The sequence below is a fragment of the Eschrichtius robustus genome, chromosome 13 (assembly GCF_028021215.1).
Source record: "Eschrichtius robustus isolate mEscRob2 chromosome 13, mEscRob2.pri, whole genome shotgun sequence".
NCBI lineage: Eukaryota > Metazoa > Chordata > Mammalia > Artiodactyla > Eschrichtiidae > Eschrichtius > Eschrichtius robustus.
This window is the reverse complement of record NC_090836.1, coordinates 59,423,794-59,447,607: the sequence shown is the minus strand read 5'-3', so window position 1 is coordinate 59,447,607 and position 23,814 is coordinate 59,423,794. Positions and strand designations below refer to the sequence as shown.

The 23,814-nt window shown below is 36.7% G+C and overlaps 1 protein-coding gene across 1 annotated transcript in view; it reads left to right on the top strand.

Annotated features, from left to right (window-relative positions):
- The window catches only part of PTPRR (protein tyrosine phosphatase receptor type R), a 258,997-nt gene that overhangs the window by 128,992 nt on the left and 106,191 nt on the right, over positions 1-23,814 (top strand). The window contains exons 3-5 of the mRNA XM_068560322.1: positions 8,434-8,547; positions 11,574-11,729; positions 18,538-18,648. Of these exons, the coding sequence (XP_068416423.1) occupies positions 8,434-8,547; positions 11,574-11,729; positions 18,538-18,648 (381 nt within the window). The remainder of the gene's footprint in view (positions 1-8,433; positions 8,548-11,573; positions 11,730-18,537; positions 18,649-23,814) is intronic.

Here is a 23,814-nt window from a genome sequence, read left to right as displayed (position 1 = left end):
TCCAAATGCACCAATTATACAAGTCACTTCCCTCCCCTGAGGAGACAGAGGAGGGAAGGCACCAGGAAAATTACTGTATTTGAGCTGCCACCGCACAGAATAAAACATCAGCATTGGGGAATAAGTGTTTCCTCCTAACATCATAGAAAGAGAAAAGCCATAAAAATGTGATAGTTATAGCATCACATTAAAATAGATAAATATTTGTATGACTATATATTAGATATATATCGGTATATATAATATATATATGCATTCTACATTATATCACCTACATATCAGAAAACAAGCTAACACTAAAAGCACCACGAGCTTTATTTCAGGATGATGGAATAAACTATTATGAATAATATTTATTTCTTTTTCCTAATTCTTTGTAGTTTCTAAATCTTCTATCATGAGCATATTTAATTTTTATAATTAGAAAGATAAATTTTAAAACTCTCAAATTAGTCACAAGAAATAGACACTTACACTGATTAAGTTTGAGTGCCATTTACAACCAATATAGCACACAACTCAGAAAACTTATATTGATTTTGCCTATTACAAACAAGTTTCAAAGAATTGGTTAGATGAAATAAACTGTTTTTTCCCTCCTGAACTGTGTAGTAGTCAAAGTATCAGAGGCTTATTAATAACAAGCCAAATACAAATTGTGTTAAATCTACTCGTGTTTTTTGAGTGATTAGGCATTTCAAGTGAACTACTTAACCAAATATTAATCTCCTTAAGAGCTTATAACCCTGGTTTTGTAACGCTTTCTAACCCTATCATGGAACTCAGATTCTTCCAATTACAGTTTTTGACCCTCAGACAATGCGGGGCTTAGGTGAGCTGACCCCACGTGCAGTCATAAATCCGAGTATAACTTTACAGTCGGCCCTCCATATCCGCGGTTCTGCATCCTTGTATTCAACCAGTCCTTGCACTGGGTAGTACTGTAGTATATATTTAGTGAAATAAATCTGTGTATAAATGGACCCACGCCATTCAAACACATGTCATTCACAGGTCAAATGTAGTAACTACACAATGTTGAGTATGATGATTTATGTATTCCTTCATTTCACAAAGATTTATTAAATACCTACCAAATGCCAGGCATTGTTCCAGGTCCTGGAGATATAACAGAGAACCAGAATGGCAAGTTCCCACGCTAATGGAGCTCACACTTTAGTAAAGGGAGATATACAATAAACAAAAAAATAAACAAGAAACTGTCAGATAGTGATAAGTGCTATGAGGAAAATAAAGCAGGGTGATGTGATAGGGAATGGCCAGGCTGGGAAGGCCTCTCTGAGAGCCTTAAACTGAGAGCTGAAAGATCAGAAGGACCCACCATACAGTGATGTTGAACATCTCTCCAGCAGGCAGGCAGATGCCAAGGCCATGAGGTGGAAATGAGCACAGCTTGTCTGAGGAACTGGAAAAAGGGTGGAGTGGCTTGAGAGAGAGATATGAGATGAAGTTCCGAAGGAACAGGAGCCAGATAAAGTAAGGCCCTGTAAGCCATGTAATTGAATTTTACTCTAAATGTAATAGAAAGTTATTGGAGGATGTTAAAAGAGAAAGGGAGATGAACTCTTTGGAAAAAATAGATTTTAAAATGGATAGAGAAGATCAAGAAACTATAAACGAAAGTCTTGTGTCACTTCCTGTCTGAAACAGTTAAAAGAGGGCATCACAAAGAGTACACTGGCACAACTCAGAAGATAAATGAAGATAATAATAAAACACACATTATGGAATCAAAATCACATTAGAAACAAAAGAATTAGATCAGAGTCTGCTGAAAACATACAAGGACATAGAGCAGACCTGAGAAAATTTCAGTTGAATAAAGATATACAAGTGGTAAGAGACAATAAGTACATAAAGTGATTAAAGAGAAAGGATATAAAATTGCATAATGTGTTCTTAAAGATGAACCAAAAAATATTTAGGAGAAAAATCATTCAAATATATAATAGGAGAAAATACTTCTGAAATAAGGAATGTGGTATATGTAGACTTCAAGAGCATACTATATTGCAGAAACTATCAAACCAAGGAAATATCCTGGTGAAGCTTTTTAACTTTAAAGACTCCTGTGAGATTGCAGGCAGAAAAAGCAAGTTATCCAAAAGACAGGCTAACCTCAGGCCAGGGTGTTCTTTGTAGCAATTTTCAAAGCCAGAAGGCATTGGAATAATAGCAGCGGAGTTCAAAGGGAGAAAATAAAAATAAAGATTGAATCAAGAATTTAATATTCAGCCAAGTTGTCATTTATTGTCATTTACTGTTAAAGGCACCATAAATACATTCTCAAATGCCTCAGGAAACATAGCACTCATGAACCCTGCTTGCAAGAAGCTTTTTGATAACGACATCCGGCTAAATAAGAGATACATCAAAATAAAGAATTCAGGAATGGTACACCCATCTAAAAAAGAGCTGATCATGATTATGACTATTTGAATATGTAACTAATGCTATAGAACTTTAAAAACTATAATTACAGAATATATTCATCAGTGTAAATAATGCTAGCATGATCCTAATATTTTAGTGACTTAATGCAATAGAAGTTTATTTTTAACTCACGTTACTGTTTAATGAGGATTGTTGGGCAGGGCCTCTGCTTCATGCAGTGATTCGGGTCCCAGACATCTTCCTTTGTCTGGGGCCACCATTTTATTACAGTCTTAGGGTCATCCTGGAACCATCCAGCTTGCAGACAGAGGGAAGAGAGAAAGAGAGTGGAGAAGACTACCTCAGACTGAAAATATCACTTTACTTTCATTTACATTAATTGGTGAGCACTATTACATGGCTCCACCAAGATATAAATGGGCTAAGGTTCCAGGAGGAGACAATCGGTTTGGTGAGTAGTCTCTGTTGAAAAGAATATAATATAGGGCTTCCCTGGTGGCGCAGTGGTTGGGAATCTGCCTGCCAATGCAGGGGACACGGGTTCGAGCCCTGGTCCAGGAAGATCCCACATGCCGCGGAGCAACTGGACCCGTGAGCCACAACTACTGAGCCTGCGCGTCTGGAGCCTGTGCTCCGCAACAAGAGAGGCCGCGATAGTGAGAGGCCCGCACACCGTGATGAGGAGTGGCCCCCGCTTGCCGCAACTAGAGAAAACCCTCGCACAGAAACGAAGACCCAACACAGCCAAAAATAAAATTAATTAATTAATTAATTAATTAATTTTAAAAAAAATAAAGAGTATAAGATAAACACCATAAAATATAATAAGACAATAATAATATAATTATAAAAACTGGAAAGTGATCATGAGAATTGGTGGGAAGAGATGTACATTTTCTCACTTTTCATAGCAGCAGTTAATAAATACTTTCTGAAGTTTATATATCAAGAAATAAAGATTTAAATATATTATCATGCAATATTTAACATTATGATTATAGGCACAGGAAGAAAAAAATATATAGAACAACCAAAAAAACACCAGACCACTTAGCAAAAGACAGAAAATAAGGAGATATAAAAACAAATTTTAAAAGATAGCATAACATAAAATAACAAAACACATTTAGATCTGTTAAAATAATAAAAGTCAATGGGATAAGCTAAACTATTAAAAGTAAGAAATTATTAGATGAGACTCAAAACATGATATTCAATAACAGTATATATTATGAATACAGAAATGCATCTCAGATATATTTAATATATTAAATATATTAATATATTTCACTTATAAAGTGAAAAAAGCAACTTATGGAACAACATGTGTAGTTTAATCCTATTTGTATTTAATAGTAATAAACATGTATAATAAATACATATTATTTTACATTCTATATGCATCAAAAATATTTGGAAGAATACACAAGAAATAGTATTGTTTGTTGTTGTTTGTTGTTTCTGAGGATTAGAATAAAAGGTTAGGAGAAGACAAGCATGCTTTCATTTTTTACTATGTATCTTTCTGTACTTTATATTTTTTGTAATAAATATGAATTTTTTATTATAAAAATATAAACAAAAAATAAGTAAAGTCCAACATAGAACTGAAAGCTGCAAGCAAAGGAAGGGGAAGGAGAGGTCATGGAAATCTGACAGAATGGTGTTTGAGCTGAGTCTCCAAAGAGAAGGAAGAAGGCTTAGCCAGTGATCCACATATGCACGGACCCAATACAAAAAGGACGTGGCATGTTTAAGACACCTTAGGTACAGCTGGAGTATAATGTACATGGTGGATAAGTTTGGGAGGTAAGACTGGGAGGACAGGACAATGGCAGTGAACCAAGGAGTTAGGACCTTTCATTAAAAAATGATATTTCCTCAAAGTATTTTAAGCAGAATAGTGACTTGATCGAGCCAGAATGTTGCACAGGTCCATATGAGGAGTGAATTAGAGACCACAGAAGATTGGCAACCCATGAAGATTCTATTCAAATCGTCCAGATAGCCACGATAGTGGCCTGAACGTAGATGGTGGAAATACAGATGAAGAGAAGATGGATTCAACATTCAAGAGATTTTTAGAGGGTAGAATAGACAGAACTTGATAATGAATTGGATGTTATGATGGTAGGGTGAAAGATAAGGTAAAAGAGTGAGTCAACATGATTTCAAAATATGGTACTTCATCACATTATATGAAATATAGAATTAGAAGTAAATTTGATTGTGGATGAGGAGAGGGAAAAAGATAAGTTCAGTTTGGGTAACACGGAGTTTGAGGCATAAGTGGAACATTCAGGTGGAGGGAAGCAGATGTAGGACTCTGAGAAAGGTGGGAACATGAAATATGGAAATAAAAATCATTAGTATGTAAGTAATAGTAGAGGACAACACAGAGAGTTATAAGAAGGGATTGGGTGATGGTGTAAAGTGCCTCCAATAGATCAGGGCTTTCTTCTTTGTTCAGAGACAGAGAAATTTTTGCTTTTATTCCTGGGAATCACTTGACAATCCAACTGCTGGCTGTAAAGGGGAGACTCCTTGCCAAGAATGAAGTTAGAGATCCCGAGTAGCAATGAGCACACGTTAAAGTTAGAAAGAGATGAGTGGATTCTTCCTGACTGGCTTGGTCCTGAAGGAAGCTGGGTTTGTTTGTTGCTGTTGGGAATTGAGACTGGACTTCTTTGAGGGGCTTTGAGGACATCTTTTTGGCCTTCCTCCCCCTAATGGGGCCACTGGGTGTGATCTTGACTCTTACTGGGGGTGATCAGATGACAGACCAGGCTACCATATAGCATCAAGAGGTAACTAACATTTGAAACCTGACCTCCTCTCAGGCAAAAATAATTCAACCGTCCTTTAAATATAAATACCTAAAAGCCAATCACATACTTAAAGTTTAAACATAATGCTGGTGCCTAAATTCAAGTACTCCATTTTAATCAGTTTCCTCAAACTGATTTATATCTAAGGCTCATAGGCTTCAAATACTTTAGTGGACTGTCTGGTGACCAAAGAAAGAAAGTTATATTACACAGTGGTATTTCCTTTGTGGGAGGAAGCAGAAGTGGGTGAGGGGACATGGGCCCCAGATAAAAGGAACTGACTCAGGAATCTCTTTACAAGGCAGAGGTCCAATAAATTTAAATACAGATGGAGTCTGAAATCTTTGAATTTTCATTATGTTTAATTTTTTCTGTGTGTTTATATATTTGTGATATCAATAAAAATACTCAATTGTTTTTGGACAGTAACTCTATTTGCATTATTCATTACTGTGAAGTGGCTTAGCATTTACCTTTGGAAAGAGCATTATAATCCCTTTCAAAGTTAAAAATTTCAGTCATTCGTATGTTAAATAATAGAAATGACCAAATGGGTTTAGAATAAGACTAAACTATATCTTGTACTGTTATATGGTAACTTTGAAGTTGTGACACTGTCATTGCCATGGAAATTTATATTCTATCATAGTTGTCATGATCTCACCTAACAGGATGAGAAGAAGCTATGTATTTCTAGCATCTATCCAGGAGGAAGATGGTAACATATATCCTCTTATTATAGGAAGTCATATTTATTTTATTTTCTCTGAAATAAAATTCTCGTTTTGTCTAGGATCCTTTCTTTTTCTCAAATTGTGATCATACATAGTGTCTGGCATGTATTAGGCCCTCAAATACGTATTTTTTTGTTTGTACTGTATTTTAGCATCACTATTTTATGGTGAATCGTCAGAAATACATGTATGTGCTCTGGAATCAATCCAGCTTTTCACAGGCAAGCAGAGAACTGAGGCAAATTATTCAAATGTTTGATGCAATGAACCAGATGATTGCAGTTTTAAACTAATTATTTCAACTCACTTCTTCATTTTAGTTAGGGAGTCTAAATTTCTGTTTTAAATGCACAGCTTTACCTTCTTGGAAACTTGCCATTTTGAGTGATTTTAAATCTTGAGTTCCCATTTCACTTCCATACACCATTTCGATCTAAGGAAGTTAGACTTTAATACTGTTTCCACAGTTACAAGCTTCGTTAATCATGGCCCTGGGAACTGAATTCTCAAGTGTGTACACAACCCCCTTGACTCTCAGTTCCCAGCGTAGACCATTGGCTCCAAATCCTGCCCGTGGGAATCAAGGGCTGTGCCTGCCTGCTCACCCTGCCTGACAGACACTGCTGGTGAGCCAGAAGTCAATGGTTCCTCATCAGTGTTTGCAAGAACCAAGGAACCCATCTCTGCAAAGAAACTCCAGTCTCTTGGCAATTTCCACAGCCTTAGAGAGCTGAAAGTAAGCTGTTGCATAAAAGGAAACCTCTGTTTCTCAGAGCCACCAGGTGGATTTAGTTTTTCTAATCTCTTGGATTTTCCATAAAGCATGTTTCCATAAAACATAAATCATGCTTAAAAGTATAATGTTTTTCTCATTACTGCATTTCCATGTCCTACTCATCCTTCAGGGTTGAGCTCAAGTCTTAGTTTCTGCATTAAAATATGTTTTTATATATTGGAAACATTTTTAGACTATAGAAAAGTACAGAGGATAATATAGCAAACAATTGTGAACCATTAGATGACTTTTATTTAATAAAAAAATTATTACTGATGGTGTTAATGTAACTTTTCTACCTACTCCCAGCATAATTCTCCTTTTCCCCTCCCAGGAGCAAGTTGTACCTTATAGTTGGGGTGTTGGGTAGAATTTTCAATAGTTCTTCCCTTTTGTGGATCTCAATTTTTGGCCCGAGACCAGTTCCAGCTGCCTAACATGACCAAGCTCTATGGCCCCTGCCCCTATGCAAGTATTAAAAGATCCTAAGGTACAATAGCAGTCTAGAGCTTTAGCTCGGTCTACCATTTTGACTGGGAACCATTACACCTCTTTTGACCTCCCCAACTCCTTCTGATTCCTGTAGCAATAAGTATCTGGTCCAGTTTCCAATCACTTATTTTGTACCAACTTTATGTATAGAGGATTTATTATTTCTTAACAAAACTATAAATTCTTGGAACAGTATTATTCTTCTTCTACAGCAAACTGGGAGAAGGTCCTCTGAGGGTTCTTACACTATAGTAGATTACACTTGTAAGCCAATCTCTTTATCATAGAAGTGTGTACATAGACGTGTGCCTCACTTTATAGAACAACTGATATTGCAGCCATCCAACAGTTACTGATAACCTACTATGGTCAAGTTAGCGAATTAAGCATTATAAAATAAGAAATGCATATAAAGGTTTGGTTTCCCCACCTTGTAAGGTATCTATTTCAAGTGATTATGGTGCATTTTTGAAAATACATAGTTAACTAGTTTATGTTGTAAATGTAATAATAGCATCCATGGCTTAAATTAAGGATGTAGTGTTAATTGCATAACTTGATTTATATTTTAGGAATTTTAAAATATTTACTTGTCCTCTTCCAAAACAACCTGAAAATTAAGAGTGTTTGCCCAAGCAATGGAGTAAGAATTGTTTACCTTAGATTTAATCATCAGTTCCATTGACTTCTTTACCAGAGTTTGAAAATGCATCATTGCAGCTCATTCTTTTGCCTTGCACTGGCAGCAAATCACTATATAGAGAAACTGCCAAGTCTGGTGTTACGGAACTTACACAGCATCTTCCTCTCTGTGACTGTGTGTGAACACAAATTAAAGATGTCCTCTGGCTTGGATTACTGAAATATACTTGGCTGCATATTACATTCTGTCATCTGGACTTAAAGCAAAATAAACCAACACGCATTTCAGTGAATTGATCATTCATATGATTCTTGATTATAACTAGACAAATTGCATTATTATGCAATATACCATCTTCTTAAGTAAGACCATTTAAAATTTCACATAAAATGTCCCTATAATTTTTTTTATCTCCATTAAAAATGCGATAAAGCACCATGAGTGTGAATTTCTCAAAGTCACAGGAATTGTTGTGGTCACTCGTCCATCAGGAACTGAATGTCCAAAATCAAAGATTTACTGTAATTTGAATTTTTTATTTTCCAGACCCTGCAAATGGATGTAAATAGGCTGAACATAACCTTGCTTCGGATATTCCGCCAAGGAGTGGCCGCGGCTTTAGGACTCTTACCCCAGCAAGTGCACATCAATCGCCTCATTGTAAGATGCCCGCATTTCTCATTCCCAGAGTACAAGCTTTGATCTTTATTGCAGGGCTCAAGAATAATGAACAATAATAAAGAACACCCATGCTATAGCTTTATGGTCCATGAGCCAAATCTGGCATAACACCTGTTTTTGTAAAGAAAGTTTTATTGTAACAAACCACACCTATCTGTTTACATATTGTCTAAGTCTTCTTTCACACTACAGTGGCAGAGTTGAGTAGTTGCAACAGATTGTCTGTCTAAATTAAAAGCTAAAATATTTGCTATCTGGCCCATTACAGAAAAAGTTCGTCAACCTTCTCGTAGTTCAAGACTAGCTATCCTGGTAGGTATGAATAGAAGGGCCCAAAATACTTGTCTCACCAACCGGATACTACTCCCAAAATATTCTCCCTAAGACGGAAACCTTCTGTATCAGGTAAGGCACTGTCTCCAGACAGCATCTATTAAAATCCCTTCAAGTATATCAGGATGAGGGACTTCCCTGGTGGCGCAGTGGTTAAGAATTTGCCTGCCAGTGCAGGGGACACGGGCTCAATCCTTTGTCCAGGAAGATCCCCACGTGCCGCGGAGCAACTAAGAACGTGCGTCACAGCTACTGAGGCTGCACTCTAGAGCCCGCGAGCCACAACTACTGAAGCCTGCGTGCCTAGAGCCCGTGCTCCACGACAAGAGAAGCCACCGCAATGAGAAGCCCACGCACCGCAACGAAGAGTAGCCCCCGCTCGCCGCAACTAGAGAAAGCCCACACACAGCAATGAAGACCCAACGCAGCCAAAAATAAATAAATAAATAACTTTTTAAGAAAACATATATCAAGATGAAGGATGGTGAACACATAGGCAGAGAATTTTGAATAAAGAATAAAGAAGAACCATGCTTAAGGACAGCAGTCCAAGTACAATGCAAGAATAGCCTTGAAAAAGTCGAGAGAAAACTTGGATGGGTATGAAGGAAGCCCAAAGGACCTTTTGTATAAGGCTCACTTTAGACCGATCTATCACCCACATCCTTTCTTTCCCCCTTCTCCTCAGTGTTTAGGGACCTTGATATCATTCAACTACATATTCCCATCTGCACTTGAAGGTGGGTGTGAGCAAAGACAAAGAAAGGCAAATTCAAATCTTACGACTTTCTCTTTGTAAAAAGCTAATTATCCGAGGTTCCTGTGAAAAAGGACTTTAGAATCATTTTACAGTTTTAAAATTGTTCTTAATTTCCCCTGCATTAGAAACTTAAGCAAGGATTTCTTGTTCTCCTTGCCTTCAATCCTTATGCTCCTGCTTGAGTTCAGTTTTATACTGCATCAACACCTGCATTTCCCGCTATGGAGAAGAATTTGCTTTTATTTTGGTTTAGAATTTTTGTTTCTTTTCATTTTTTTTCTGTGTGGAGGGTGAATTGTTTTCGTCCCCATAATAACTTTTGTTCTGTGAGTCAACTATTTTCTGGGACTAAATAAGCTTTAAAAAAAACAAAGTTTTTAACCCAATAGCACAGAAGAAGAAATACAGCATTTCCCATTATCATGAAAGAGTGAAATAGGTTACTTATATCCAGAGTGTACCTTGCTCAAGTGAGAAGTGAGGTATTATAGATGTCTTAGATCTAGATCTAGATTTTATATATATACTCAGATATCTTAGATATACTTTTACGTATATAGATTTAAAGAGCGTAATAGCTCTTTGAGAGGATAAAAGAGGGATTTGCCACACCCAGAGAGGGATATGCGTATCCTCAGAGAATGTTAGTAGCATTTATGCATGTCTATTTCTAAGAGTAGTTCTTATAATAGTTTAAGTTATGATGATACCTGAGGCAGCAGAGTACGGTGATTAAGAGCTTTAGTGCTTTGGAGACAGACACAGAATTCTACTCCATTTCCAGCTTGGCCATGTCCCAGCTCTATGACCTAAGGCAAGCTACTTAATGTTCCTTCATTTACAAAATGAAATAACTTAATACCTCTGTCCTGGAGATAACAGATTTAAGGCACATGGGAGCATGACAAGCCCAAAACAAGTGCTCTCTTCCTACTATTGTTGTTATTAGGTCATAAACTATTTAAATTATTATAAACATGTTTCACATCAGTATTATGCAATATTTACTCATGGTCTGTTGTTCACTGCAAACATGGAAACATTTTTCCTGGACGACTAGTAGTACTCCATTTTATACGTGGCTGAACTTCTGATAAATTGCATTAAAAGAAAACTTTCTAAAAAAAAAAAAGAAAGAAAATTTTCTAGCAGGAGAGAACTCCATGTATCAAAAAGAAAAGACTAACAACAATTTTCTTCTATAAGTGCTTTGTATAAGTTGTCAAAGAGAATCTATCAAAGGCAGTGTCATTTTTGTGTAGTGTTTGTTTTTTATGGGTTTGTGGCATATCAGCCATTTAAGGTAAGAAATCCTCTCTCTCTGTTTCAGGTAATGAGGTCATACTAATAGGAAAGTAACATGATATCATTGCATAACATTGTTTCTACCAAACAATAGATCTTAAAAGTGTGACATATTTAAGGTGAAGAACAGGATCAGGGAAGCAACTTCAAAGACAGCATCACCTTCCTTAGTCCAGCCTTCACATTAATACAAGTTATAAAAAAAAAATACATGGGGTGGTGATGTCTAATAATTGTACTGTTAAATCAGGTTTTACTTAATTCATTTGATTTTTAAATGCTTCTTTAAACACAATTACTCAGGAAACATCTGAACAATATATCTCAAAAATTACAATACCGAATGGAAAATAAATCAGCATCGAATGAAATATAAAATTACAAAGCTAGAGGTGTCAACTAATTGAAAGAAGGCCATTTGAAGATTTTGGGCTTTGGGCTGCTAATATTAAGTGTACCAGGAATACCTAATAAAGGTGATCTCCAAGATGTCTTTTAGGATTCTAAAGCTCTGATTTTCTTTAATGTTTCTAGAAGAAAGGCAAAAATATTTCCCAAAGTTGTTTAAAATGTCTATTAACATATACAAATAATCTGCTTTTACTAGGGAAAGAAGAACAGTGTTGAACTATTTGTGTCTCCCATAAACCGAAAAGCAGGAATTTCTGATGCTCTGCCATCTGAAGAAGTGCTGCGTTCACTTAATATCAATGTTTTGCATCAAAGTTTATCCCAGTTTGGAATTACAGAAGTCTCCCCTGAGGTAGGCTGTTTCATGGAATATTTCATTTAAAAATTTGCACAGTTAGCGTGACATGACCCAATTCTAGGAGGCTTTGAGATGAAAGCTGTTTATCGTGTGTTATTTGATAATATAAAAATCTCCCTAAGGGTCAAAATTCTCTGATTTCACATTGTATATGTTTCTTCCTTAAGGAAGTTCATTTTCATATGAAAGCTTCACTTTTTGACACTTTCTTCTCCAATCTTTATGGCCTTATAATTTATTTTGACTTATCCAACGAATTGTCCAGGATAAGAGCCACTTAGGTATATTTGTCAATTGATTGCTTTTACTGAATTTTACTGAATTTGGGGTGTCCCCCAAAACACCCTCAAATCTTTCCTTCTCAGCAGGTTTACTCCTCATTGCCTTCATTGTCAAAATGGTCCCTTTTTTCCACTACCTTGGGATTAATTTGAAATGTGATTTTTCTTTTGCTGAGGAACCCAGTCTTAAGAACTATGAATATCTCCTTCATAGTGCTTTCTAAATTCGGCACTTTTCAGATTTCCCCCACCACTCCAATACTCTCATTCCCGAATAAATCCAGCCTCTTTTTTACTTCACCTACTCCGTCCCACTCCAAACTTGCTAGAATGAGCATCACCCGAAACATATGTAATTAAATTCACAGAATCAAAGAATTAGACCTTGAGGGAACACATGCGAACATTTTAAAGACACAGAAAGTCAGGCCCGTAGAGATTAAGTGATTTCATCAAGGTGACAAAGCAAATGAGGTATAAAGCAATATTTAAAATCTAGATACCTTATTCCTAGTCTATTTCCCTTTGCAGTAAAACACACTGCCTCTCATTACAGCAAATGCCACAGGTATGGTATAAAAAGCTTCGGTACAAGATTGAGCTTGAATCCCAAAGCCAGCACTTAAAATGTGTGAGACCTTGGGTGATTTAATACCTGTGAGATTAAGTCTGTCTATACATAGTATCAGCCACTCTGAGCCTCAGTTTCTTCGTATCCTAAATGAGTATAGAAAAAGAAAGGAAGGAAGGAAGGAAAAAAGTAAGGGAGGGATGGAAGAAGGGAGGAAGAAAGGAAGGAAGGAAGGAAAAAAAGAAGGAAGGGAGGAAGGAAAAGAAAGGAAAAGGAAAGGAAAAATGGGTAGAGTCCTTATCTTATAAACTTGAAATATGAATAAAATTTTTAAATTTAAAAAAAATACATGGAAATCTTCACAAAGAGTAGGCACTGAACAAATGTAATTTGACTGCAGAATGAAAATGTATTTCATCATTGAACCACGACTGTAATAACAACCTCCAACTGGTCTTCCTGCATTTAGTGTTGCTTCCCTCCCTGCTCTCTCTGCTGCCAACCCCAGCCCACACATGCACGTGCACATGCACACGTGCACACATGCACACAGTGTTTTCTTTCTTGCCACCAGAGTACTCTTTCTAAAAGCAAATCTGGCCATGCCCTCCTAATGTCATGACTCTTCTTTGGCTTCCTAAATCCTGCAGAATCAAGTCTGGATTTCTTAATATGGTATATGGTTCTTTGTGTGCTGAGTTTATCATTGTTGAACAGCACTCTCTTAGTTTATGCTTCAGCCATTCCAGACTTAATAGGCACCAGGACACCCCACACCATTTCTTCCCCCCATGCCTGTGTGTGTGTTGGTCCATCTGTGCACCTTTCATGTTTCAAGATCAGTCTACTGTATAGTGAAGCCTTCCCTCGTACCTCCACAGATGTGGGTGCTGGCTTTGTGTTCTCATTGAGCTAAGTACAAAAACCCCTTACCCCATGTTGGCCTTCATGTCCATCTCTGCACTGTCGTTCCTTGAGAGCATTTCATTTCATTTTATCTGTGTCTTCAGTGCCTTCGTTCAGGGCCTGGCATACAATAGGCGTAGAAATAGCCAAGCGCTGGGCTAGGTGGTGTCCAAAGTCAGAAAAATAAATGAATAAGCAAACAAACACAAAAACAAATAAAATAAGATTTTTGCTTTCAATGAGTTCTAATAAGGCAACAAGAGACAAGCAGATAAGGAAAACACAGGGCTATGATAACATAACCGCATTGTGCCGTGGGAGTTTTGAGAAAGAAGAGGTCACTTCATGCTTCAGAGAGACCAGGAGAAAGGTCAACATGAGCTTAAACACCCTGACCCCTCCCCAGCACTCCCTGCATGTGACTCTGAAGGGGCTCCCTTTTGTACATCAAACCAAACTCCATGCCCATAGTTCAAGCCTCTCACAGACTGACTTGCACACATCTTGCTCTGGACAATTCTTCTTTAAAGTTTAAAAAGACCATTAGATTAATTTATTCTGCTTCCCATAAGCTTTCAGTGAATAATATAAGCATTTCGTCCTGTTGCTTTATTCTGAGTTTAAATGCCATTCTGAAGGCTTTAGGAATATGGCAGCTTAGTGAGTCATCCAGATTTACGGACCAAGAGAAGCTCACCATACCAAAAAATTAATTAAACTCAAGTATTTGGGGGTCCTCCAACACACCTCAGCCTGGTGAAGACAAGGAGCTTAGCCTGAATGCCTGTCACAGAACTATTAGCCCTCAATAGACCATAGGTCTGTATTGCACTTGAATAATGAAAGTGTATTTGATGATCAAGATATGATATTTTCTTATAAAATTATGGGAATCTAAAAATCTAGGAAATCTAGAATCTAGAAACTATTGTATTACAGGAGACTGGGAAGTATTTTAATTGGATATAAGGAGCATTTCATCAGGGACTGGTGTATTGTTTGAGCGTTTTGTTCTGGCACTTCTGGAATGGGCCCAGCGGTACCCTCTGATCGGAAGCTCTAACTGCAGACAGGAGAGAGCCGTCTGCAGTGTGCACAGGCCCTCAGAGGGGGCTTCAGACACATACAGTCCAAGAGGCTCTGCAAAAGCATTTGTTGATAGTTATTTAAGCTGATAGGTATTCTGTGAGTTTCCCCACTTCTTTATTCATCATTTGTGGTAAATGTGTAATAACTGCTTATGCCTCGACCCAGTCTTTCACATTTCTATCCCCAAATTATAGCTCTGTTATGGTAACATGTTTATTACCAGAACGAAAAAAGGAATATTGGTATTTTGGATTTTCATCCTTTACATGGATTACAGAACATGGTGAATGCTGTCTCGAAGCATCTCTTCCTACACTTTTATTAATTACTTTCAGGGAAAGGTGTGTTTTTTGTTGTTGCCATTTCTTTATTTGCTTGATTTTATTTAAATCAGAAACGACTCTTGGGAAACAAAGACAATTACCAAATAGAGATTTCCTTTCGCTTATTCATCTATTTTTATTTCAAATTTAAGTTTCTTGAGAGACAAAGACATTATTTCTTTTATATATTTATATATGGTACCTAGAACATTGGAGGACCTCAAATATTATTTTATAATAAGATGCTCCTAAAAATTAAAAACCAGACTTCCTCTTGCCTAATAAGTTAAATCTCAGGGAAATAGAATTAAATGCATTGTTTTAGTTTCTATTTTTAGATGTTTTTACAAAATTCAATGTCTATTGAAGCAGTACATTCTGCAATGATAGCGAAAAAAAATGATTTAGGATTTTGTTGTTGTTCAGTTGCAAATTACCAGAGTTTCACAGGTCTTATGTTTCAAAGGAGGAAGTTACCTTCTTTAAATAACAGGACAATGTACTGACTGATACTTTCATGGCATGTTTACAAAGAGAAAAAAAATCATACCAAATAAATATAAATCATAATCCACAAGTTTAGTGATTGTTCCTTTAAACATTAGCCAGCAGTCTAAAGAATTATATAGTCCTAGCCATGCAGTGCCGAGGAGGAATACAATCAATGCTAATTAACATGGGTCAGATCTCTCAGACCGAATTGTTTACCTTGTGCATGATACAGTGGAAGTTTGGCATTTATCTAACAAAACCATATTGTTGTAGGATACAACTCACTTATCTGCCTAAATCAATTAATTAACCAGCTAATTTATAACATTTCCACTTCATTCTTATTCTGTGTGCTCCATCTCTCTAAAGAGATGTAGCTCTGAAAGTCTCTGTATCATCTCTCCCAGCATTTGGGGTCAGAATTGGTTTTAAAAAAAGAAAAGAAAAGAAAACTATAGTACATCAAATTATTAAACAGGATATAGAGAAGCCATTGCTATCGGTACCGGAAACTGCCCAAATTTTATACAATCAAACAAAACAAAACCCAGCAGCTTCTTTCACTGCCACAAAGTTAAAGGGAAAGTGATATTGTTGTGACATAAGACGTTAAGATGATACAGTGCATTGGTTTTGACCCAGCCATAGAGCCTCTGAATTATTGAACCCTCAGTCCCCTGTCAAAATGTAAAAGGCATCACATTAACCTTATACAAAGGTTAGATTGGAGAGTCTTGTGAATTACAATCTTATGACTTGTGGGATCTTAAGTACAAACTTTTCCATTTATTACCCTGCCCTTATCAAGGTTTTTAGATCTCTGTACAAATATAGTAGTGCTCAGCAGGACTAGCATGACTCAGAAGGAAATCTATTTACCAAGAAAGTGCAGTGGCTAAGTTCTAGGAGTTCAAAACATGTGTCTTTCTAACTGGGGGCGGGGGATGGAGGGGTGGGAGGTTAATTCCTCCATCATTACTGCTTTGGTTAAAAGAGAAAACAGAATAGATTTGTCTTAAGCAGAAAGGAACATGTTGGTATTCCAGGAGGTGTGGAACTATAGTAGGAAAAAAAAGAAATGAACCAAATCAGGTTAGGAACACAAAATCTCTTTCCACCCACCTAACCACTCCTTTTTTAATTCAAATTTTACATGAACTAAAGCTCAGATCCTCACACTTAAATTTGACAAGTTTATGCTGCCTACTTGAAGGCTTAAGTGGTTTGCTTTTATAGCAAGCAATAGATGCTATTTATTTGCCTGCAAAAAAACTCATTTCCATATTTATACTTGATTTCTACAAGAGTTTTCTATTAGTTTCCAGCTATGTGTACAGAGGCATTGGAATAAAATATGATCTGGCTAAGGTCAATGAGTAAAAGACAAGTTGTCACTTGAACCCAAGATTTCCTTTTCAAGACATATTGGTTTCTACTCATTTCATCAAGCAAGCATTTTCAGATTCTCCATCAACTTACCATTTATGTATTTTAAAAACATGCATAAATCATTTCTTGCATCTATAAATGTGTCTATGTCTTAAAGAAGGCAAGATATTACAGTGAGCATATCTATATTTTACAAGCAAAGGAAATGGAAACTCAACTACTTCAAGCAATAGAGGTCTTCCTCACATAGTTATTGTAACCACAATTGAACTCAAAGATCCTTTCCATTCTGTTTTGTTCAACTCCCCACCAAGACTCGCTTGAGTTTCAGGATTAAAGTTTTCATAAAATATTTTTCAAGGCAAATATTTCTTTTTGTCTAGTTTACAAATGTGGAATGCATTTTTTTTTTAAGTCTTGAAAAATAATTAACAATGATTTCCAAGTTCAGACACCTACAAGAACAGGTTTTGCTGAAGGCTTTGTTTTTCTTCTTTTCTTTTTGAGACAACTACTATTTATTTCTCATGACTCTGTAGGTTGACTAGGATCAGCTGGGTGGTTCTTCTTTTCCACATAGTATAGGCTGAAGTCATCCCTGGGGTTACATTAAGCTGGGAATTCATCTGATGCTGGAATGCACAAGATGACCTCTCATTCTCCAGGGCCACTCTCCATGTGGCCTTTCATCATTCACTATCATGCTTCTCAAGGCTTTCTTAATCATTAGAGACATCGCAACCAAATGGGGAAAAAGCAGACTCCAACAAAATGTAATTTTAGATGAGTGGGAGCATTTGACTTGATTTAGCCTTTATATTCTTTTCCTAATTGTGGACCATTTGGTTTCAAGGTCAGTTTTCTTTAACCATAAATCTATAAATTTCACTGAATTATTAAATTTTACTGCATTATTATAAGATGTGATTTTAGTAGATGTGCTTTTTTAAAAAGAATGGGTAAAATAAAACTAAACCACTCATTCACATGTTATTCATGCTTTTTCTCTACCCTTCCACCCCTCAAATAGTAAGCTAAGTAAATAAACAAAGAAAGAAATAAATTAAAGTAAAACTATTTTCCCTTTTAGTGCCAAATAATTCTGGACATTCTGGTGTTCCCTGTTGCTTTAAATAAAATATAAAATCCTAACAATTTATGTGGTTAAAGTGGTACATTAATCAGATTTTGACAAAATAGACTGCATTTTTAAAAAAAGATTTCATAAAAGAAAAAAAAAAAAAACACGAAAGAAGGCAATATGCCGACATTGTTGCTCTGTTTATTGATGCATCATGAGATTTTGTTTGCACCTGTTTCACTTCTGTTTAAAAGCTGAGAGCAGTATTACAGCACATAAAGCAGGGTGTTGATGTTATGGGAGGAGCCTGAAAGCAGATTAAGGAGAGCTTCATAAACAATTTCCTCAGCACAGAAAAGAACAGAACTCTCTCACCTGTGAACCAGGTAGTTTCCAAGAGAGACCTTGAGGGACACTCACAAAGCCTAGGGCCCGATATGCCATGTCGGGCATGCTTCCTCCTGTACAGGAGATAAAATAGCGTCTTAATGTATAAGAACGGCAATCCAATGTCTTAGATCAGATTGAGAAGCAGCTCTGGCAGCGGGGGATGTAGGTGTGTTCTACTACACTGAATGGAATCAAGCTAAAAGTATGTTTAGTGTCTGATAAGAACGCCAGTCTCCTCAAGCTCTCATTTAACATCGGACTTTCTGTTTTGCTTTCAAAGAAAAATGTTTTACAAGGGCAACATGAAGCGGACAAAATCTGGAGCAAAGAAGGATTTTATGCTGTTGTCATTTTTCTCAGCATATTTGTTATTATAGTAACGTGCTTGATGGTAAGTTTGCTTCTTTATATATTTTATCCTTTACTGAGCCCACTGCTTAATATTATTGGATATATTGCCATTCAAAAGAATGTTGAAAAGACTGAGAACAGAAGCAAGACTATGACCCTGTTAGGTTGGGAATATTTCACATCTGACAGCAGAGTGATAGCTAAAGGAAAACCTACGGAATTATGGATTCTGACTTGCTGAATAAGACTGTAATTGCACTGAGGCTTTTCGTGACTTGATCAACCCTGAGAACGAAGTTTTAGAAAGTGATTTACCGAGGTCACTGAAATCCTCAAAGTCATTTAAGTCTCATGGGTACACTTTGGACTTGCTTTATTTCTTCTTTTATATTATCTTTATGCAACTTGGGAAAAATTTTAAAAAGAAATATGTCTTGGGGCAAGCTTACTTCTTAATGAGTAAAAATAAGGTTTTCTTATTTTTAAAGGGCCTTGAAAGTAATATATGAAATTCCAGGCGTGAAAAGGAGACAGTTATAGGCTAAAGGGCTAAACAATCCATAATCAACTAATTTTTTAGGTGAATGAATAATGTAAAGGTATGAAAGTATACACTGCAAATAGCTCTGTAAATTACAAATTATAGATATGAAGACTTTAAAAGTATATTTCATATTAAAAACATAGAACCCCAAATAAACCTAAACACACTAGACTAGGCAGTGCTCTTTGGTACTGAATGAGTTAACAGTTACCTTTCCAATAGAATGATAAGATTTTCCTATTCTTTTGAAAATTCTGTGATATAACTTAAAATATTTGAAGTTTACAGATGGGTTTTAATATCTTTTCTTCCTGTGTGCTATGTTCTGTTTAATTTTGCACATTTTTAAAAATATTCCTTCCTTAGTTTTTAAAAGCCCCCCCCAAAAGACATCATGCTAATTATTCTTCCCGCAACCAACAGTGTTGCTAAGTGTCTTAACGGATTTTGTTTATTTCTGCTCCTCCTCCTGGAAGAGGTTTATGTTAGAAAGATTAGGGCCCCGTTTGGAAAACAGAGGCTGAGTGGGTCTCAACTTGAAGGATATAAAACAATTAAGGCCTTGAATAGGGTGAAGATGGGCATATTTCCTAGAATCTAAAATACAGAAAGTAGCAAGCTCCCATTCACCCTAAAGTTTCTATCATCATGAATTTAGAGGCATCTCCTATGGGCCAGGCACTAAGAGAGAAGATTTCTAAAAATTGTGACAATATCGACAAAAGAATAATTTAAGAGTTGAGTAAGAAAACGGATTTTTATGTCTTAAATAGTGGAGATTAAGGGTAAAGAATTTTAATGAAAGTTGGAGGTTTTATGGAAATTTTGGCAGAGACCTCTGGGCATTTTTTAGGTAGAGAGGGTGTGGTTCCTTGTTACGGTTAATTGTGTTTTGAAATATGTGGTTCTTCTTTTTTAAATAAAGGAAATCTCAAGTGTTGTCCTCCCTCTCATAAGTCACAATTAGGGTATTTTTCTGCTTGGAACGTTGGAAGGAAGGGGAGGCTAGAAAGGGATACAGAGTGATAAAAATGGAGATTATTCAGGGAGTAAATACTTAACAATTCAGAAGAGCAAAGGCAAGGAGGAAAGTGGGAAAGCAGATTCCCAAGCAGCTGGTGAGTCCCAGAGGGCTGAGAGAGGCAGAGCAGAGGTTGCCATTCACTTGTTAGATATGCTCCAGATTCTGCATCTCCAACTCAGGGAGCGCCCCTGTATCCACCATGACTGGATGAACTCCTGCCTGACATACTGATCGCAAGTAGTAATAGGACTTGTAGTAGCCACACCCTCACCTACCTGGGGCCAGGGAACAACTAACTCTTCCTTTTCCAGTGTCTGCAAAACATCCATGTAAAATTCAAAAATCTAAATAAGGCTGCTCCAAAGTTACTAGAACAAACTGAGAAAGGAATGTTTCAGAAGTGTGTAGGTGATTGCTCCCTACTGGGCTGGTAGGTAGATTCATCCATTCATTCAATCCAGGAATTCCTGCAGAGGGCTCTCTGTGAGCCTGTTGTTGGCCCTGTGGACAAAGGAAGGAACAAGACAGGTGAGGTCCCTGTGTTCATGAGTCCTATAGTCCAGAGGGGCACCCAGACAATAATTACGTTAACATTTTTAAAAATCAAGTAGTGACCGTATTCTGTGATTCCAAGTATATGACATTCTGGCAGAGGCAAAACTATAGAGACAGTAAAAAGGTCAGTGGTTGCCAGAAGCTGTGGGATGAATAGCTGGACCTTTAGGGCAGTGAGACTATTCTGTATGATACTGTAATGGTGTGTGCATGACATTAGGGATTTGTCAAAACCCACAGAATGTACAACACTGAGAGTGAGCCCTGATCTACATTCTAGACTTCATTAATGATAGCATATCAGTGTAGGCTCAATAGTAACAAGTATGCCACGCGAATGCAAGATGTTAATAACAGGGAAAGCTGCTGAGGGAGCTATGGGAGAGGGGGTATATGAGAACTCTGTGCTCTCTGCTCAGTTTTTCTGTAAACATAAAACTGCTTTTAAAAAATAAAGTTTATTAATTTTGTAGAAACTCAAAAGCTTAAGGGCCATGAAGAGATGATAGTGAGCCGGAGCAATAGGTAGTGAAGCAATCGGAGACACCTGAGACATACGAACATGTAGGGAAGGGGCTCCCTGGCAGAGGATACGGCAGGTGGGGCAGCTGGGCCTCTCTGGTTTCCAGGAGAAGGGTGTAAGCTGAGTGTTTTAGGCAGAGCTTTGATGTGATCTGATTTGTGTATTTCAAAAGATTGTGGTCTCTGTTGGTGGCGAGTGGTTGGGGACAGAGCTTGGGGTGAAGTGTGGGAGCAGGAGGGCCTTTCTGGCAACTATTGTATTAGCCTGATGAGAAATATGATGGCGGCCCAGAGTAGAGGGTGATGGTGTAGATGGAGAGAAGTGAAGGATGGAGATTTATTTGCAGGTGGAACTCACAGGACTTACTGTGTACTGATTCTCTGGGAGGAAGAAAGAGAAAAAATGAAGAATGACTGCTACATTATTTGACTGACTACCTGGATGGGTGGTGCTTCCATTTCCTGGGAGAGGAATGCATTGGAGATGGGGAGTAGTGAGAGAGAAGAAACACATTTTGATTTGTATTCCAACAGTTCTTGAATAAATGAAAGTAGTAGAATGATATATTTCAAACACTCTCTTACTTTTTAATGTGAAAGGGTCACTTTAAAAATAACAGGGGAACCAGTAGTACAGAAAGGAATTAATATTGATAGAAAAATAAATACTACCTGATAGACAGGATTAAGGTGAAGTTGTATTTATCTGATACAGCTTAACCACTGACAAGTAAACAGTTCACATTTAGGGACTAGTCAAATGTGATTCTCTAAAATAAACTTATCTTTGTACTTGTTCAAATGTTTTTGATACTGATCTTGATTTAAAGTAAGTTTTTCCTTGGATCTCTCAGTAATAGTTATACTATCACTTTTGTGATTTTTCAAACAAGTATATTCTGGCTTCTGTTTCCCATAATTTTGTTGATTCCATGGCAAAGGAAAAGATATAACTCAGAAATTTCCCTCTGGCATTAATTATGTTTATGAAAGATCAAATGCCATTATTTGTGTCCAAGCCTTTCTCATATCATAGAAATGAAAAGCATGTGGTTTTATTATGAAATTATATAGGTAAATTGCTGTCATGGAGGATTATGTGCTCTGTAACAATAACATAAGCCTTGGCAAAATTTTTGAAATGTGGCATATTATTTACTTTCCTTAAAATTTAAGAAAAAATGTGTGTTGCCAGGCATAAAATTAGACATGCATGACATTTTCAAATGTGTGACTTATTTAGCACCTCTCAAATGTGAATGTAGAGTGGGTGGTGCAACAAATAGACAAATACAATTTTCCAAGAAAAAAATGTGTGGGCAACTTCCAATCCATTCAGTCTGTTTTAGGTGGAGGAATATATTACTAAGAAGAATTAGTCCTTAAGTTGGAATAAATAATAGAAAGAACACCGTTTATCATCTACATTAGATCTTCAGTGCACTTAGAGGTTTATTAACAAGTGCAAAAGTATTTATGGAATGTAGGTGGAGCTGTCTATAAACCAGATTGCTACTGAAAAGCAATTTTAGAAAACACATAAAAAAGAGCTGTTTGGGTCAATAAAAGCTCTGGCTTGTTAGACCCATAGAAGAGCCATTCATGTGTCATCCAGAGTTTCTCTAGTCATGGTCTTGGTAGCTGAGGCAGGAAATTCTTTACCAGGCTACCTACTACAGCCCAAGCATCACAAAGAAAATGCATGTCAAAGGTGGACATAAATAGCCATACTTTTCTAATATGTTATATATAATTCCTAGGGATTGAGGAAGATGAGACTAGATTCCTAGCTGAAACGCTTTGTTTACAGAACCATTTACCAAAGTAGGCATGTCTCAAACTGATTTTCATTTTTTTTCTGGTTAATAAAAACAATTTAGCTCAAAATACAACCCTCTCAATAATAAGAAAAATAATAATAATAATAATGATTATTTTCTTCCATTTACTGCCATTTACTGGTACTAAATTTACTGCCTGGTACTAAACAATGTATTTTTAAAGCCACTTTATTGACATACAAAAAGCTGTACATGTTTAATGTAAACAACTTGATGAGTTTGGAGATAAGCACACACCCATAAAGCCATCACCACAATCTATGTCATGAACATATATATCACCTCCAAAAGTTTCTTCCTGCCCTCTTTATTTATTATTATTATTTTGTGTGGTGATAAGAGCACTTAACGTAAGATCTATCCTCTTAGCGAACTTTTAAGTATACAATACAGTATTATTAATTATAGGCCCTATGTATAAACAGTTACTGTATTTTAGTTTCCTAATTTTACTGAAGAGGAAACCAAGAATCAGAGAAGATAAGTGACTTGACCAAGAACAAGCAGTGGGTGGGTATATGTGTGTGGGTGTCTGAGGGGAGGCATTGGAATTCAAACCCAAGTCTATCTGGATTAAAAAGCTGGGCTCTTTACCGTGATCTCATGTATAAAGGAGTCACACTGTTAGTTTCTTCCAGTCCTGTCACACTATCTTGTGAACATCTATTTCTGGCCACAAAGGGGTCCAGGAATAAATGGGAATGCCTGTGTTAATCAGAG